The sequence below is a fragment of the Pseudophryne corroboree genome, chromosome 7 (genome assembly GCF_028390025.1).
Source record: "Pseudophryne corroboree isolate aPseCor3 chromosome 7, aPseCor3.hap2, whole genome shotgun sequence".
Lineage (NCBI taxonomy): Eukaryota > Metazoa > Chordata > Amphibia > Anura > Myobatrachidae > Pseudophryne > Pseudophryne corroboree.
The window spans coordinates 360019805-360038262 of NC_086450.1; the positions used below are offsets into that span (position 1 = coordinate 360019805).

At 44.2% G+C, this 18458-nt stretch overlaps 1 protein-coding gene across 1 annotated transcript in view; it reads left to right on the top strand.

The window, feature by feature from the left end:
- Positions 1-16746: 16746 nt before the first annotated feature.
- Positions 16747-18458, top strand: part of CYTH3 (cytohesin 3) — a 262694-nt gene continuing 260982 nt past the window's right edge. The window contains exon 1 of the mRNA XM_063934469.1: positions 16747-16932. Coding sequence (XP_063790539.1) covers positions 16914-16932 — 19 coding nt within the window. The 5' untranslated portion in view covers positions 16747-16913. The remainder of the gene's footprint in view (positions 16933-18458) is intronic.

Sequence of the window (18458 nt, forward strand, 5' to 3'; positions counted from 1 at the left end):
TGAACCACTAGCCATGAACATAAGCCAGGGCCTCAGCCGTTCCTTGCCACTCCGTGTCGTAAATGGCATATTGGCAAGTTTACGCTTCTCATCAGACGCTTTTAATTTAGATTTTTGGGTCATTTTACTGAACTTTTGTTTTTTGGATTTTACATGCTCTCTACTATGACATTGGGCATTGGCCTTGGCAAATGGCGTTGATGGCATTTCATAGTCTCGGCCATGACTAGTGGCAGCAGCTTCAGCACGAGGTGGAAGTGGATCTTGATCTTTCCCTATTTTACCCTCCACATTTTTGTTTTCCATTTTTTAATGTGTGGAATTATATGCCAGTAATATATCAATAGCAATGGCCTACTGTACTGTACTATATATGTATACTGTTGGTCACCAAAATGCTGCACTGTAATACTAGAAGCTATAGTTCCCCAACTCCGCTGCCTGGGCGTCACTCTTGACTCCTCCCTCTCCTTTGCACCCCACATACAAGCTCTGGCACAATCCTGTCGTTTCCAGCTACGCAACATTGCTCGTATCAGGCCATATCTCTCCCAGAGTGCAACTAAACTCATCATCCACTCACTGGTCATCTCACGACTTGATTACTGCAATGTCCTCCTCACTGGCCTCGCTTGCTCCCATCTTGCTCCCCTCCAATCTGTCCTGAACTCCGCAGCTAGGCTTATCTTCCTCTCCCGCCGCACCACATCTGCCACTCCCCTTCAACAAAATCTACACTGGCTCCCATTCCCCTACAGAATCCTCTTCAAACTCCTCACCCTCACATACAAGGCCATCTCTAATTCCACTGCTCCCTACATCTCCAACCTCCTTTCCCTTCATACTCCCTCCCGCCCCCTACGGTCGACTAATGACCGTCGCCTCTCCACCGCCCTGGTCACTGCTTCCCATGCGCGAGTTCAGGATTTTGCACGTGCTGCACCCCTTCAGTGGAATGCACTCCCCCGCTCCATTAGACTCTCCCCAACCTTGCAAAGCTTCAAACGGGCTCTAAAAACCCACCTATTCATCAAAGCGTACCCTTCTAATGCATAACCCAGAGCTGAAGCCGCGCCTCCACCCCCTGCCTCATGCCGTGAACATCTCAGCTTTGCTTGCATACTGCCATCAGGCTACCTCCCGCTTGCCTGCACCTCTTGTCATCTGTCTGTCGCCCCTCCCCAATAGATTGTTAGCTCTTCAGAGCAGGGCCCTCTTTCCTCTTGTTATCTAAGCCCTAGTCTCAACACATTTCACTCACAGCTCTCCCCTACTCAACGACCATTTTTATCCTGCTAGTAAAGGCTCATCTTCATCTATGACCACCAGCCTCTAGTAGTACGATGATCACTCCCCCAATACTTACATCTTAGCTGTACTATGTCTTGAGAATGTGTGGTGCTCTGTTACCTATACTCTACTTCTGTTATTTATTTACTGTAATGCAATGTTTTGTCCCCTGTACTGTCCTTTGTACGGCGCTGCGAAACACATGTGGCGCCTTATAAATAAAATGTAATAATAATAATAATAATTGTATATATCAGTACAGAGCGGTGTAACTGTGACCCATGTGTCCTGACAAGCAGTATAGAAGCTATATAAAAGTATATATATTATTGTATATATCAGTACAGAGCAGTGTAACTGTGACACATGTGTCCTGACAAGCAGTATAGAAGCTATAGAAAATAAGAAAAGTATATATATTATTGTATATATCAGTACAGAGCGGTGTAACTGTGACCCATGTGTCCTGACAAGCAGTATAGAAGCTATAGAAAAGTATATATATTATTGTATATATCAGTACAGAGCGGTGTAACTGTGACACATGTGTGTCCTGACAAGCAGTATAGAAGCTATAGAAAAGTATATATATATTATTGTATATATCAGTACAGAGCGGTGCAACTGTGACCCATGTGTCCTGACAAGCAGTATAGAAGCTATAGAAAAGTATATATATTATTGTATATATCAGTACAGAGCGGTGTAACTGTGACCATGTGTCCTGACAAGCAGTATAGAAGCTATAGAAAAGTATATATATATTACTGTATATCAGTAGTAGTACAGAGCGGTGTAACTGTGACACATATGTCCTGAATAGCAGTGTATAGAAGCTATAGAAAAGTATATATATTATTGTATATATCAGTACAGAGCAGTGTAACTGTGACACATGTGTCCTGACAAGCAGTATAGAAGCTATAGAAAAGTATATATATTACTGTATATCCGTACAGAGCGGTGTAACTGTGACACGTGTCCTGACAAGCAGTATAGAAGCTACAGCAAAGTATATATATTATTGTATATATCAGTACAGAGCAGTGTAACTGTGACCATGTGTCCTGACAAGCAGTATAGAAGCTATAGAAAAGTATATATATTATTGTAAATATCAGTACAGAGCGGTGAAACTGTGACCATGTGTCTTGACAAGCAGTATAGAAGCTGTAGAAAAGTATATATTATTATATACCGGTGGTCCCCAGTCCCCACAATGCAGCACACTGATCAGATATTTGCAGCACACTGAGCACAGATATGGAGCGTTTTCAGGCAGAGAACGTAGATATTTTCAGCACACTGAGCACAGATATTTTCAGCACACTGAGCACAGATTACGGAGCTTTTCAGGGAGAGAACGTAGCCACGTCCTCTCCGTTCAATCTCCAAAGCACGAGTGAAAATGGCGGCGACGTGCGGCTCCTTATATAGAATACGAATCTCGCGAGAATCCGACAGCGGGATGATGACGTTCGGGCGCATTCTGGTTAACCGAGCAAGGCGGGAAGATCCGAGGCTGCCTCAGAACCGTGTAAAATAGGTGAAGTTCGGGGGGGTTCGGATCCCGAAGAACCGAACTCGCTTATCTCTAATAATTATACAAGGGTTCTAGAGACTTGTACTATTTAAAAATAATAATAAAAAAAACTCTGTTTGTACAAGCACAGGCAATTGACATGGTCCCATTGATTTCAGAGGGGTTTTCCAAGGTGTGCATTAAACCTAATATTGTAGATGGAAATAAATATGTGAACCTCCATCTATGGAGTTATTTATTTATTTATTATCTATAAATCTATGGAGTTTACCACTAATAGCCAAACAGGCTAATTAAGAACAACTCTAAAATTTAGACACTGTTCCAGTGTATTCCAAATGATTGGACATTTTTTCCATGTCCCTAACAATCTCCAACAGCATTGGGGTTTTTTTAAGTCCTTAAAAGCTAAGGGGGCGAGTGAGATTCACCCCTTACACAGAGTACACTACTACAAATGGAGGCTAGGTCAGCAGTTGAGGCATTACTGTATATGAGAATACACTGTTTGCTGGCCACTGTGATTGGACAATTTCCTTGTAGCACTTCAGCAGGTATAACCTTAGTTTGGAAGGGAACTGTCCATCCAGGTTTTGAAAAGAGGATGTATCTGTTTAATTATTGTCTGATGATCTTTTTTGATTAGCTGGTATTAATAGTCACTAAAGTAGAGATACAGAAGGTAAAGCACTAAAAAGGGCAACTTCAACATAAATTGGGTCTTTTGTGTTTTAATACATGTTTTTCTTGCATATGCGATATATATTACTTAAGGTCCATATAGACGGGCCAATGCAGGAGAGATGTGTGCTGAGCGAACCGCTCAGCACACATCTCTCCCGCCGTTTAGCACAGTGCGATCTGTGCTGAGCGTGCAGGGGGAGATGGGGGGGAAGGCCAGTCTAGCAGTAGCAATATCGATGCGCGGGGCTGCGCATCGCTATCGCTGTATGGGGTACACACGGAGCGATAATGCTGAAATTCTAAGCAATCTAGTCAGATTGCTTAGAATATCGCTCCGTGAGTACGAGTACCCCCCCCCCCCAAGGTCATAATCGCGATTTATGGTCAAAATACCAACATTTAAAATACAGACAAGGTCAAAATAACGACATTTAAAATGTCGACAAGGTCAAAAAGTCAACATGAGTTTTTCATACTTTTTTTTAATTGAAACTGACGTTCATACTTTACCATACCAGTGGACTTGGTGGGGGAACATAATACTGTGCCGAGTGCAGCGAGGCACCGTGCCCGAAGCATGGTGAGTGCAGCGAGCCATGCGAGGGAATGCGGTACACTTATACAGTGTCCATGTCAACCTATGTCGATATAGACACACAAACCCCCCCAATTAAAACATCATGTCGACTTTTTTAGCTGTCGACATTTTGAAATGTCGGTATTTTGACCTTGTCTGTATTTTAAATGTCAGGATTTTGACTAGAGATGTGCACCGGACATTTTTCGGGTTTTGTGTTTTGGTTTTGGATTCGGTTCCGCGGACGTGTTTTGGATTCGGACGCGTTTTGGCAAAACCTCCCTTAAGATTTTTTGTCGGATTCGGGTGTGTTTTGGATTCGGGTGTTTTTTTTTTTTTTTTTCAAAAACCCCTCAAAAACAGCTTAAATCATAGAATTTGGGGGTAATTTTGACCCTATAGTATTATTAACCTCAATAACCACAATTTCCACTAATTTCAAGTCTATTCTGAACACCTCACACCTCACAATATTATTTTAGTCCTAAAATTTGCACGAGGTCGCTGGATGACTAAGCTAAGCGACCCAAGTGGGCGGCACAAACACCTGGCCCATCTAGGAGTGGCACTGCAGTGTCAGACAGGATGGCACTTAAAAAAATTGGCCCCAAACATCACATGATGCAAAGATAAATAAAAAACAAAAAGAGGTGCAAGATGGAATTGTCCTTGGGCCCTCCCGCCCACCCTTATGTTGTATAAACAGGACACTGTTAAACACTTTAACAAACCCATCATTTCAGCGACAGGGTCGCTGTGGCTGTGACTGTGGCTGAAATGACTGGTTGGTTTGGGCCCCCACCAAAAAAGAAGCAATCAATCTCTCCTTGCACAAACTGGCTCTACAGAGGCAAGATGTCCACCTCTTCCTCATCATCCGATTCCTCACCCCTTTCACTATGTACATCCCCCTCCTCACAGAATAATAATTCGTCCCCACTGGAATCCACCATCACAGGTCCCTGTGTACTTTCTGGAGGCAATTGCTGGTAAATGTCTCCACGGAGGAATTGATTATAATTCATTTTGATGAACATCATCTTCTTCACATTTTCTGGTAGTAACCTCCTACGCCGATCGCTGACAAGGTTACCGGCTGCACTAAACACTCTTTCGGAGTACACACTGGAGGGGGGGGGGGGCAATTTAGGAAAAATAAAGCCAGTTTGTGCAAGGGCCTCCAAATTGCCTCTTTTTCCTGCCAGTATACGTACGGACTGTCTGACATGCCTACTTGGATGCTGTCACCCATATAATCCTCCACCATTCTTTCAGTGGTGACAGAATCATATGCAGTGACAGTAGACAACATATCAGTAATCGTTGGCAGGTCCTTCAGTCCGGACCAGATGTCAGCTATCGCTCCTGACTGCCCTGCATCACCACCAGCGGGTGGCTTTGGAAATGTTATCCTTTTCCTGGCAGCTCCAGTGGCGTGAGACAATAAAGGAGGAAGTGTTGGCCGTTCACGTTCCGCTTGACTTGACAATTGTCTCACCAGCAGGCCTTTGAACATCTGCAGACTTGTGTCTGCCGGAAAGAGAGATACAACGTAGGCTTTAAACCTAGGATCGAGCACAGTGGCCAAAATGTAGTACTCTGATTTCAACAGATTGACCACCCGTGAATCCTGGTTAAGCGAATGAAGAGCTCCATCCACAAGTCCCACATGCCTAGCGGAATCGCTCCGTTTTAGCTCCTCCTTCAATCTCTCCAGCTTCTTCTGCAAAAGACTGATGAGGGGAATGACCTGACTCAGGCTGGCAGTGTCTGAACTGACTTCACGTGTGGCAAGTTCAAAGGGTTGCAGAACCTTGCACAACGTTGAAATCAACGTTGAAATCTGCGCTTGAGTCAGGTGCATTCCCCCTCCTTTGCCTATATCGTAGGCAGATGTATAGGTTTGAATGGCCTTTTGCTGCTCCTCCATCCTCTGAAGCATATAGAGGGATGAATTCCACCTCGTTACCACCTCTTGCTTCAGCTGATGGCAGGGCATGTTCAGGAATGTTTGCTGGGGCTCCAGTCTTTGGCACGCGGTGGCTGAATGCCGGAAGTGGCCGCCAATTCTTCAGGCCTCTGACAGCATCTCTTGCACGCCCCTGAAGTTTTTTTTAAGTTCTACACCACCAAATTCATTGTATGTGCAAAACATGGGACATGCTGAAATTTGCCCACATGAAATGCACGCACAATATTGGTGGCGTTGTCCGATGTCACAAATCCCCAGGAGAGTCCAATTGGGGTAAGCCAATCTGCGATGATGTTCCTCAGTTTTCGTAAGAGGTTGTCAGCTGTGTGCCTCTTATGGAAAGCGGTGATACAAAGCGTAGCCTGCCTAGGAATGAGTTGGCGTTTGCGAGATGCTGCTACTGGTGCCGCCACTGCTGTTGTTGCTGCGGGAGGCAATACATCTACCCAGTGGGCTGTCACAGTCATATAGTCCTTAGTCTGCCCTGCTCCACTTGTCCACATGTCCGTGGTTAAGTGGACATTGGGTACAACTGCATTTTTTAGGACACTGGTGACTCTTTTTCTGACGTCTGTGTACATTCTCGGTATCGCCTGCCTAGAGAAGTGGAACCTAGATGGTATTTGGTACCGGGGACACACTACCTCAAGCAATTCTCTAAGTCCCTGTGAACTAATGGCGGATACCGGACGCACATCTAACACCAACATAGTTGTCAAGGCCTGAGTTATCCGCTTTGCAACAGGATGAATGCTGTGATATTTCATCTTCCTCACAAAGGACTGTTGGACAGTCAATTGCTTACTGGAAGTAGTACAAGTGGTCTTCCGACTTCCCCTCTGGGATGACGATCGACTCCCAGCAGCAACAACAGCAACGCCAGCAGCAGTAGGTGTTACACTCAAGGATCCATCGGAGGAATCCCAGTTAGGAGAGGACTCATCAGACTTGCCAGTGACATGGCCTGCAGGACTATTGGCTTTCCTGTCTAAGGAGGAAATTGACACTGAGGGAGTTGGTGGTGTGGTTTGCAGGAGCTTGGGTACAAGAGGAAGAAGGGATTTAGTTGTCAGTGGACTGCTTCCACTGTCACCCAAAGGTTTTAAATTTGTCAATGACTTCTGATGAATGCGCTCCAGGTGATGTATAAGGGAGGATGTTCCTAGGTGGTTAACGTCTTTACCCCTACTTATAACAGCTAGACAAAGGCAACACACGGCTTGACACCAGTTGTCCGCATTTCTGTTGAAATAATTCCACACCGAAGAGGTGATTTTTTTTTGTATTTTGACCAGGCATGTCAATGGCCTTATTCATCCCACGGACAACAGGTGTCTCCCCGGGTGCCTGACTTAAACAAACCACCTCTCCATCAGAATCCTCCTTGTCAATTTCCTCCTCAGCGCCAGCAACACCCATATCCTCATCCTGGTGTACTTCAACAGTGACATCTTCAATTTGAATATCAGGAAATGGACTGTGGGTGCTTCTTCCAGCACTTGCAGGGGGCGTGCAAATGGTGGAAGGAGCCACCTAATCCCGTCCAGTGTTGGGAAGGTCAGGCATTGCAACCGACACAATTGGACTCTCCTTGGGGATTTGTGATTAGAAGAAGGCACAGTTCTTTGCTGGGCTTCTGCCAGCTTAACTCTTTTCATATTTCTAGCGGGAAGATGAGTGCTTCCATCCTCATGTGAAGCTGAACCACTAGCCATGAACATAGGCCAGGGCCACAGTCATTCCTTGCCACTCCGTGTAGTAAATGGCATATTGGCAAGTTTACGCTTCTCTTCAGACTTTTGGGTCATTTTACTGAACTTTTGTTGTTTGGATTTTTCATGCTCTCTACTATGACATTGGGCATCGGCCTTGGCAGACGACGTTGATAGCATTTCATCGTGTCTGCCATGACTAGTGGCAGCAGCTTCAGCACTAGGTGGAAGTGGATCTTGATCTTTCCCTATTTACCCTCCACATTTTTGTTCTCTATTTTTTAATGTGTGGAATTATATGCCAGTAATATATCTGGAATTAGATGGCAGTAATCTCTGGAATTAGATACCACTAGATAGATACCAGATACAAAATGCAGCAATGGACTACTGTACTGTACTACTATATACTGGTCAGTGGCCACCACAATGCAGCAATGATAAGAAATGAGCACAGATACTGAGCACTATTCAGGATAATAGAACTGACACAGGACAGCAAAATACAGCACTGGACTACTGCACTGTACTACTATATACTGGTCAGTGGTCACCACAATGCAGCAATGATAATAATAAGCACAGATACTGAGCACTGTTCTGGATAATAGAACTGACACGGGGCAGCAAAATACAGCACTGGACTACTGTACTGTACTACTATATACTGGTCAGTGGTCACCACAATGCAGCAATGATAATAATGAGCACAGATACTGAGCACTGTTCTGGATAATAGAACTGACACGGGGCAGCAAAATACAGCAATGGACTACTGTACTGTACTACTATATACTGGTCAGTGGTCACCACAATGCAGCAATTATAATAATGAGCACAGATACTGAGCACTGTTCTGGATAATAGAACTGACACGGGGCAGCAAAATACAGCACTGGACTACTGTACTGTACTACTATATACTGGTCAGTGGTCACCCCAATGCAGCAATGATAATAATGAGTACAGATACTGAGCACTGTTCTGGATAATAGAACTGACATGGGGCAGCAAAATACAGCAATGGACTACTGTACTGTACTACTATATACTGGTCAGTGGTCACCACAATGCAGCAATGATAATAATGAGCACAGATACTGAACACTGTTCTGGATAATAGAACTGACACGGAGCAGCAAAATACAGCAATGCACTACTGTACTGTACTACTATATATATACTGGTCACCACAATGCAGCACTGATACTGAGCACAGATATTGAGCTGAGATTTAGCTGATATTGGGCTATTCAGGCAGAGAACGTAGCCACGTCCTCTCGCTATCTCGACAATGCACGAGTGAAAATGGTGGTGACGCACGGCTCTTTATATGGAATCCAAATCTCGCGAGAATCCGACAGCGGGATGATGACGTTTTCCCCCGTTCGGGTTTTGCGTGTTAGGCGGGAAGAACCGAGGCTGCCTCGGACCAGTGTAAACCACGTGAAGTTTGGGGGGGTTCGGATCTCGACGAACCGAACCTGCTCATCTCTAATTTTGACCGTGTCGGGATTTTGATCATTGGTCAATTGTCGTCTGGATTTTGACTGTTGGTAGGTATTTCATACTAAACCACCATGTCCCACCAACTCAGATTTTCATGATACTTTGTACACTTCATACTACCACATAGCTACTAACCCATGCCAAATTTGAATTCTCTAGGCCTCACAGTTGTTGAGATACAGGGGATCAAATTTAAAAAAAAATGTTGGGAAATGCCACTCCTAATGCTCTGTTTATTTCTGAGGTGTATCTGGAAAGAAAATTCACATCCCAGTACCTAATCCACGTATCACTTTGAAATTTTGACCCTTTGTCAATCAAAATATGGAAATTCCAGTAAAAAATGTTTTGTCAATCTTGCCTGATTCTGAGAGTTTATTATATATTCCTTTACTTCATACTTATATATTTTTTTTTTGGTGCAAAATGGCAGATGAGTTATCATGTCCCTTTTTTGTTTAAATTGAACCTTAAAGTATACTTTAAAAGGCTATGCAAGAAAAATAATAGGATTTTGATTGCCTGTATGAGTATTTTTTTTTATTTCTTTTTTACTCTCTTTATTTATAATGGTAGAAAACAGTGAAAGTACAGTGATACAGTAATAGCAGAAAATCCAACGAGGGAAGCAATCCTCTGTATAAAATAGTTATAAGAGCTTCAACTAAAAGCAAAAAGATAATACAGATAGTAGTAAAGGTGCATACACACGGAGAGATTTTGACTATGAGAGATTTTGACTGAGCGATTTCCCTTGAACTGGCAGTAGGAGATTTTGACTAACTTTACCAGAGATGTTGACTATGGGCGATTTTGGCTATGGGAGATTTTGGCTAACTCATTCAAGCAAAGGGATGCTTTTTCTTTTCCAGCGACCTAGCCAAAATTGACTTGCCTGCACAGTCTATTTTTAGCAGCGATAGCGACCTGGCGGGAACGCGCATCGCTATCGCTGGCTGTGTACACATGGAGAGATATGCACTAACTTTCTGAGCGATTTTGACTATATAGTCAAAATCGCTCAGTTATATCGCTCCGTATGTAGGCACCTTAAAGGTGCCTACACACGGAGAGATTTTGACTATGAGAGATCTTGACTGAGCGATTTCCCTTGAACTGGCAGCAGGAGATTTTGACTAACTTTTCCAGCGATTTTGGCTATGGGCGATTTTGGCTAACTCAGTCAAGCAAGGGGATGCTTTTTCTCTTCTAGCGACCTAGCCAAAATTTACTTGCCTGCACAGTCTATTTTTAGCAGCGATAGCGACCTGGCGGGGACGCGCATCGCTATCGCTGGCTGTGTACACATGGAGAGATATGCACTAACTTTCTGAGCGATTTTGACTATATAGCCAAATTTGCTCAGTTATCTCGCTCCGTGTGTATGCACCTTTAGAGTTATATTACTGCCATATGGATGCAGAATATCACAATTCAAAAGAAGCATCATCAGACTACCATATTTTTTTATTTTTGTGTACTTGTAAACCAGTAAGTTATACACACAATACCATTCTAGACTTGGTAATAAAAGGAACAGCTATAAGAGAATATGAGAAAAGAAAGGGGGAGGGCTAAGCACCAGACAGCAGTATAGTTACAAAAAAGGTCCAATCCAGGAAGCGTACGATTAAAGTGAGGGAACCATGGGCTCCAAACTTCATGAAATTTGGCAACGCTGTCGTGGAGAAGGGGTATGGGTCGACTCAACTTAGGTCGACAGTCATTAGGTCGACCACTGAAGGTCGACATGCATTATGTCGACAGGGGCAATAGGTCGTCGTGGTCATAAGGTCGACATGTACTAGGTCAACATGTGAAAAGGTCGACATGGGTTTTTGGACTTTTTTGGGTGTCGTTTTCTTCGTAAAGTGACGGGGAACCCCAGTTAGTGCACCGTGTCCCCTCATATGGCTCGCTTCGCTCGCCATGCTTCGGGCAAGGTGCCTCGCTCCACTACTGCTGCGCTCGGCACAGGTTACCGTTCCCAATTGTAGTCCACGTGGATCAAGTATGAAAAAGTCCAAAAATTTAAAAAAATGTGACAAACTTATGTCGACATGTTGACCTGTCGACCTAGTACATGTCAACCCATTGACCATGTCGACCTAATGCATGTCGACTGTCAGTGGTCGACCTAATGACTGTCGACCTAAGCTGTGTCGACCTAACGACCATATCCCGTGGAGAAGGGCGGTAATGTACTACATAGAAGCAATATACCAAACCTTATTTATTAAGGTTACAATAGAGGGTGCAATAGATTGCTTCCAGTCTAGAGCTATGAGCAGTTTGGCAGCGTTAAAAACATGCCCACAGAGTTTATTGAAAGGTTTAGACATCGTGGTATTGGTAAACAGAGCAAGGCGTAAAGGGGATCTTTCAGGGGTAGGGAGGTGGTGAGAGGGCCGGTGCAAGGTCTCTATGCACCCTAGGCAAAGCTTCAACCCGGTGCCCCCTAACCTGCAACCCTCCTGCAGGAGGTGCATCAGGGCTATGAGGAGCAGCTGTGGGGGTGCCCCTTGGGAGCCATAGTTACATCCGCATCCTATGTGCCTTCACATGACTTGATGTTACTCATGTCGGCACAGAGGAAGCACTGAGACAGTATGTGGTACAGCCTGATAGTGGTAGCTGCACTTGATTAGACCCGCAGCAGCAGCCAGCGCAGTGTAAAAGGAGGAGGTCGCATACAGAGACATCCTTCAGTTTTTTGCTAGATGAATTCAGTGGTGCCCTCCAGGAGCTGGCGCCCCTAGGCAGACGCCTAAAGCTGCCTAATGGTAGAGCCGGCCCTGGGTGAGACTCCCTAACAATGAGATGACATTGTTCCAATATTCAGAGATAAGGGGGCATTCCCACCACATGTGAAAATAGGTGCTCTTATGTCCGCACTCGCGCCAACATAAATCTGAGGTCACCGGGTAAATAGAATGCAACTTTTCAGGAACCATATATTTTATATGAATTCTCTTTTAAGTTAGCATTAACAGAGGTTTTAGCCACTCTCTGACGGATGTCTGATCATTCCTCATCATCTACACATTTCCCCAGGTATTTTTCCTAAGCCACTTCAAAAGGTTCATCTGTGGATTATGAAGAAGCTAACATAGAGTATAAAACAGATATATCTTTCCTTTGTTGCGGATCATATGTACATACAAAAGGACGGAGATCTCTGAATGCCCGTGATTTGCTGAGGGAATGGATAAAGCTAACTATTTGCATATATGCAAACTGGTGGCTATACTGAATTCCAAATTTCTCACATAATTCGTCAAAAGTTCGGGGAGTGAAGTCTCCTGAAATATGATGTACTCTTGTGATCCCTGCTGCAGCTCACTGGCGCATATATGTACCTACACAGCACATAGGGGAATATGGGTGTCGCCAAAGAGGTGTCAAAGGTGAGAGATATGGACCCAGGTCCAACCGTTTATTCAAGCTATCCCAGACCCTCAATGTCGCTTTGACACAAGGGCCTGTATGAGTATTTTATTGTGTAATTATAATCCTCTCGTTAAAAAATGAAAATTATTATTAGGTATAATTTTGCATACCAGGGGAGTATTTTCATTTGTATATTTCTATGTATATGTGCAGATTTCTAATTACACATAGGGGAGTATTCGGTTAACTGCGATAACCCATTTTTTGCTAGATAAACTGCGATTTTACTGCAAACCATGAAAGACCCCTATTCAATTAGCCACAATAATTTATTGTTGATAATTTTACTGTGAATTTCACTACACCTACTCTGAGTGGGTGCAAAGTTGGGGAAATCTCTATTTTAAGACAAAAATGTCAGGATTTGGTTCAGAACCCCCTGGGACACCCCTCCCTCACCTAATGACTAAGTAGGGACTTTGATGGTTTTAATTATTTTTAGCTGGCCAATAATGACAAAGTGATGGAATTTGGGGTTTAAGTTAAGGGACAGGTATATTGGGGTGCTTTATGAGTGGAACAAATGTTTTTAGGCTTGCAGATGGGAGTAGTCAGTCTTTTTTCACTTTTCCGTTTTTCGTCTCCTAAAATGGCCCAAATATATACTTAAACCAATTTTTAGGTACCCCAAATTTAATCATACTTCCAGTCGGGATCCTGGTGTTTAGGATCCTGACGTTTAGCATGCCAATGCTGGGATCCCGTCCGCCAGAATGCTGGCAGGGAGGCGAGTGCAACGAGCCCATTGCGGCTCACTGTGCTCGCCATGCTGTGGGCTTGGTGGCTCTATTACCACTCTGTGGGTGTCATGGACACCCACGAGTGGGAATAGCCCTTGGCCCCCTGCCGGCATCCCAAATATACAAATTAAAATACTCCTTCGGTGGGCAAAATTGTACCTAATGGTAATTTTCGTTTTCAATTAGAGAATTATAATTAAACATTAAAATACTCATACAGGCAATCAAAATCCCATTATTTTTCTTTCATAGCCTTCAAGATTATACTTTAGGGGTCAATTTAAACAAAAAGGGACATGATAACTCACCTGCCTTAGGTTGATAATGCTAATTGAACCGACTTTTTTTATTTTGCAACAAAAAAATGATTAAGTATGAAGTAAAGGAATGTATAATGAACTCTCGGAGTCAGGCAAGATTGGTAAAACATTTTTTACTGAAATATCCATATTTTCATTGACAAAGGGTCAAAATGTCAAAGTGATGCGTGGATTAGGCACTGAGATGAGAATTGTTTCCAAATACAACTCAGAAAAAAACGGAGCATCAGGAGTGGCATTTCCGAGCAATTTTTCAAAAGTTTGACCACTTATATCTCGAAAACTGTGAGGCCTAGAGAAGAAAAATTTGGCATGGGTTAGTAGCTATGTGGTAGTATCAACTCAAGTGTACAAAGTATCATGAAATCTGGGTCGGTGGGTGTCATGCCTGGGTGAACTGACATGGAATGACCCGACAGTCAAAATGTTGACAGGGACATGATATGTACATAATGTAGACAATTAATTTACCGGCAGGCTCAAATGACGACAGTGTCGAAATGTTGACAGTTAAAAATATGTATACACAGTCAAATCATTTACAATTAAAGCCTAGACAAATTTTAAGGTCGACAACCAAAGTGTAGACACAGTTAAAATGTTGACAGTCATAATAAACTGACAAAGCTGCATCTAGCAGTTGGCATCTTAATCTGGGTACACATTAGTAGACATATCACCTGTTCCACTGAATGGGCGATGTATCTGTAATGCATCAATGGGTGTGCACACAGAATACGCCTGTGAGCTACATCATTCACAGAGATATTTGGTCTTCCATATAGCAGGTGATGCCAATATATCTTGCAGACTCGCCAACCGCCCGTACAATGGCTGCAGGGACTGACATCTCAACTGGGCGGGCAATTGAATTTAATTGCTTTCCCAGTTGTGACATCAGGATAGATACATCGACCGGACGATTGGTAAGTGTGAACGCTTACTAAATTGGCCGGTGTGTCGGCAGATCTGTCGGTTATAGTGTGTACCCAGCCTTAGACGCCTCTAAGAGCTGCCAGTTTAGATGCTGCAGGATAGGTGCAGCAACATAGTTACATTTAAGAAAAGAAAAAAATAATAATTGGGGTCCTCCCCAATCAATAACCAGCCATAAACTGTCGACATCTTAACTATGTCTACCGATAGACTGTCTATAATTAAATTTTTACTCTGTTGACATTTATTTAATGTCAACATTTTGTCTATATTTTAACTGTTGACCTTATGACCCTTTTGACCTGACCTTATGTCCATGTCAACATTTTGTCACTTGACATTTTGGTGTGGACATTTTCACTGACTAACTTTTGCCATCCCTTTTTTTGCAGCATACTGCGAGATCCATGCAGCTCAATGTGCAGGAGAATATTTGCAACTATTTCTCTACCCCTTGCCTACCCCCCCCCCCTCCACATTCACAAAAAAAAACATTTAATTAGTGGAGTGCTGCTTTCAAAAAAGTTATGTCCTTTCATTTACTATCATAATCATCAAAGAAATAAGTACAGAATTGGAAACCAATCTCTATTGGGAGAACTGCTGCTATTCAGAGAGGTATGAGTGTCCGTTTTTCAGGTGTTTAACCATCTTTTGTTCAGTAAAAAAAAATGTTAGTGCTGGTACTGTCTTACTTTCCTAGAAACTACCCTTTAAAACAAGTTAATTTCCCGACAGTTGGGATCCCGGCGGTCAGGAGACCGTTGCTGGAATCCCGACAGCCGATGAAATACAGATGATCGGAATCCCGGCATAAGCTTGGTATTCCCCCTCAGTTGGTGGGTCCAGGCCACCAACCGAGGGGGATTAAATATCATATTGTGATGAGCAAAGCGAGTCCCTGGGCTCAAATTGTGACGGGCAAGGGGACTCGATGCGCCGCTGTCGGGATTCTGGCGTTGGTCTCCTGATCGCCAAGATCCTGACCATCAGGAAATTAAACCGAATCCTTTAAAACATACTGAAATACTTTCTTGGACCCGCTCACCAGGAGATCCCAGTGGAAGGGGACTAGGGGCAAATTTTTTGTGACGATGCAATTTAAACCATCATGGCCTGCTTCTCTTGCGGGGCCACAATGATGCAATTTGCTGTCACGACCACTCTGCAAGAAAAACTGCATGACCTGGACGGTGGTTAATCTCTCAGGAGAGCTCTGACAATATTTGTGAGCTACCGGGAAAGTAGTTAAGTAAGCTTGTAAGAGCAGCAGCATTGCAAGGAAAACTGCACCCAGAGAGTCAAATGCAAGAGCCAATAACTCAGGGTCAGGGCCTACCCCGTTGGCCTTGAGCCCTGGGCAGCTGCACCGCACGCGCATCTCTAGCAACAGCCCTGAAGACGGATTTTATTATCAAATTTATGCCCCAAACTGAAGCAACCTGGAGTTCTCATGACTATCACCAGGGTCGGACTGGCCCACAGGGATACAGGGGAAACCACCGGTGGGCCCCACTGCCTGGGGGCCCACTCCTTCCTCTAGGGATCAGGTTCCAGACTGTGCACTTGTATTATACATGGTATGATACGTTGCAGACAAGTCTATTGTGTATTTCAAGCCTCTGTGGGGGTTGGTCACACCCCTTTTGTAGGTTGACCACACCCCTAAAATGGGCCCCTATCACTGCATTCCCCCGGAGGGCCCTTCATGCCCTAGTCCGACACTGACTATCACCACCACCACCACTAGTCAATTACAAGATTAAAAAATGTTGGGAACCAAAGTAAAAAAAAAAATACATTAAAATGAACATAAATACTTCCCAATAAAATGTTTTATTTTTTAGTTACATGACATTACTCAGAATACCCCTCTCAAGAAGCCACATCGATACAGAATGGCTCTCCTGGATGGATGGAGGGATTTTCTCCTGTTTATACACACCGGGTGGCCACGTGACGGCCCGGGCATGGAGGGGGCGGGGAGAAGAAGCACGTCACGCGCCGGGAGGCGGAGCTGCAGCAGCAGCCGGGGAGAGAGAGGGAGCTGAGAGCAGCAGTCGCTGTTGCGGTGTCAGTGAGTCGGTGACTGTGTGTGAGCGCTGGGGCTGCGGCTGTGTCAGACTCCTTTCGTTGCTGTCTGTCCGCCTGTAAAGGCAATTCCTGGTGACCGAGCGGGGATGGAGGAGGACGGGGCCGGTGAGTAGCTGCAGGGGTGCGGATAGACGTATAATTGCTATAGAGAACCAGCGCCGCTGTGGCAGCGAACGGGTTAAGTGTCATCTGTGTGTTCTGCTGCAGCCTGACAGCTCACCGGCATAGCGATCACTGGGGCATCCTCTGTGTACGGACCGGCTGCAGCATGCACCGTGCAGTGCGTTTTGACCATTGCTTTGCGCCCAGCTCTAAAATCCCTGTATACATTCATATGTGTTTGTTACGCACAGTGTTGACTCCCGAGTAGCCAAAAGGGTTAATGTGCTGCCATTGCTCTAGGTTGCCAGTAGCTGTAGCGATGAATGTATATGCTCTGTATAGCCTGGCATTAGCGTGCCACCTGGAGGGAATGGGTTAATGCAGCTTTAAATGCCATCTATTGCATTCCTGGCTGATGGAGTTCATCTATCCTGTTGTGTCAGGTAATCATTGCTCAGCAATCAAATACTGCTGCCTTGCTAGTCCCAGGGCAGAAACGTATGCCTACTGTCAGATGGACGGTGCAGGGTGCAGATCTCGCACATTATTGTATATAGATCATTTTCTTCTGTGAGTAGCTAATGGGTTAAATATATTGTACAGGGCCAGCTTTTATGATCCGTCTGTTTTCATCTGTCCACCTTGTAACGTTGTTTTACCATGATTGGCATGATGTAATAATATGTGCCATATTTTGCTCTGGCATGTATACTTTGGTACCCTGTGTAGATGGATGGTGCTAGGGGGGTGGTATAATGTAGCACACCCTGTAGTTTACTATCGGTGAATCCAGCTAAGGCGCACATATAGGATCTGCTCAGCAGTGATGCAGAATGAGGCCACCACTCTGTAGGGATTAGCTGAATGTTCATGTGGCATGTCTCTTCCCAGGAAAACCGAGTGTGGGCATCATCTGTGGGATTGTGACTGCACTCTGTGCTAGAATGAAGAATAAAATGTAGTACTTCCCTTGAAAACCATGAAAATATAATGGGACTCAGTGCTGGAATTAAGAATAAATGCAGTACTAAGACGTCCACTAATCCTGTGCTATACAGGGTGATATAAATCCTGATGGTATATATTTTCTTTAGGTTTACTAGGCTGGCTTACTCCAGCATTGATCCAGTTATGTTATTCTAGAGCGTGAGTGGCGGAAGCCCCCAAACTCTGTCTGGGGTCTTTCTGTGAAAGTAACATTCATTTAGCTTTTCATGAGACTTCTGTTTGGTTTATATATTATATTCTCTGTTTGGTTTATATATTATATTCTCTTGAAATGGATACGGGAATTTAGCGTAGAGTCAAGAAAACTGTGTTATTTCCCCCCCACTCTTGGCAGTGTTTAATGAATGCCTGAGTTCTGTGTGTGAGGCTGTCAGTGGGCGAGGTGTACTACAGAGGACAGTAGGCTGTGTACACTGTAGAAAGCTGTTCTAGGTCCATTGCATAGCTGTCAGTAAGTCTGGCAGGCCACAAGGATCATGTGCTGTTGTGTTTCCAGGGGCACGGCTTATTGTCTTTTCAGA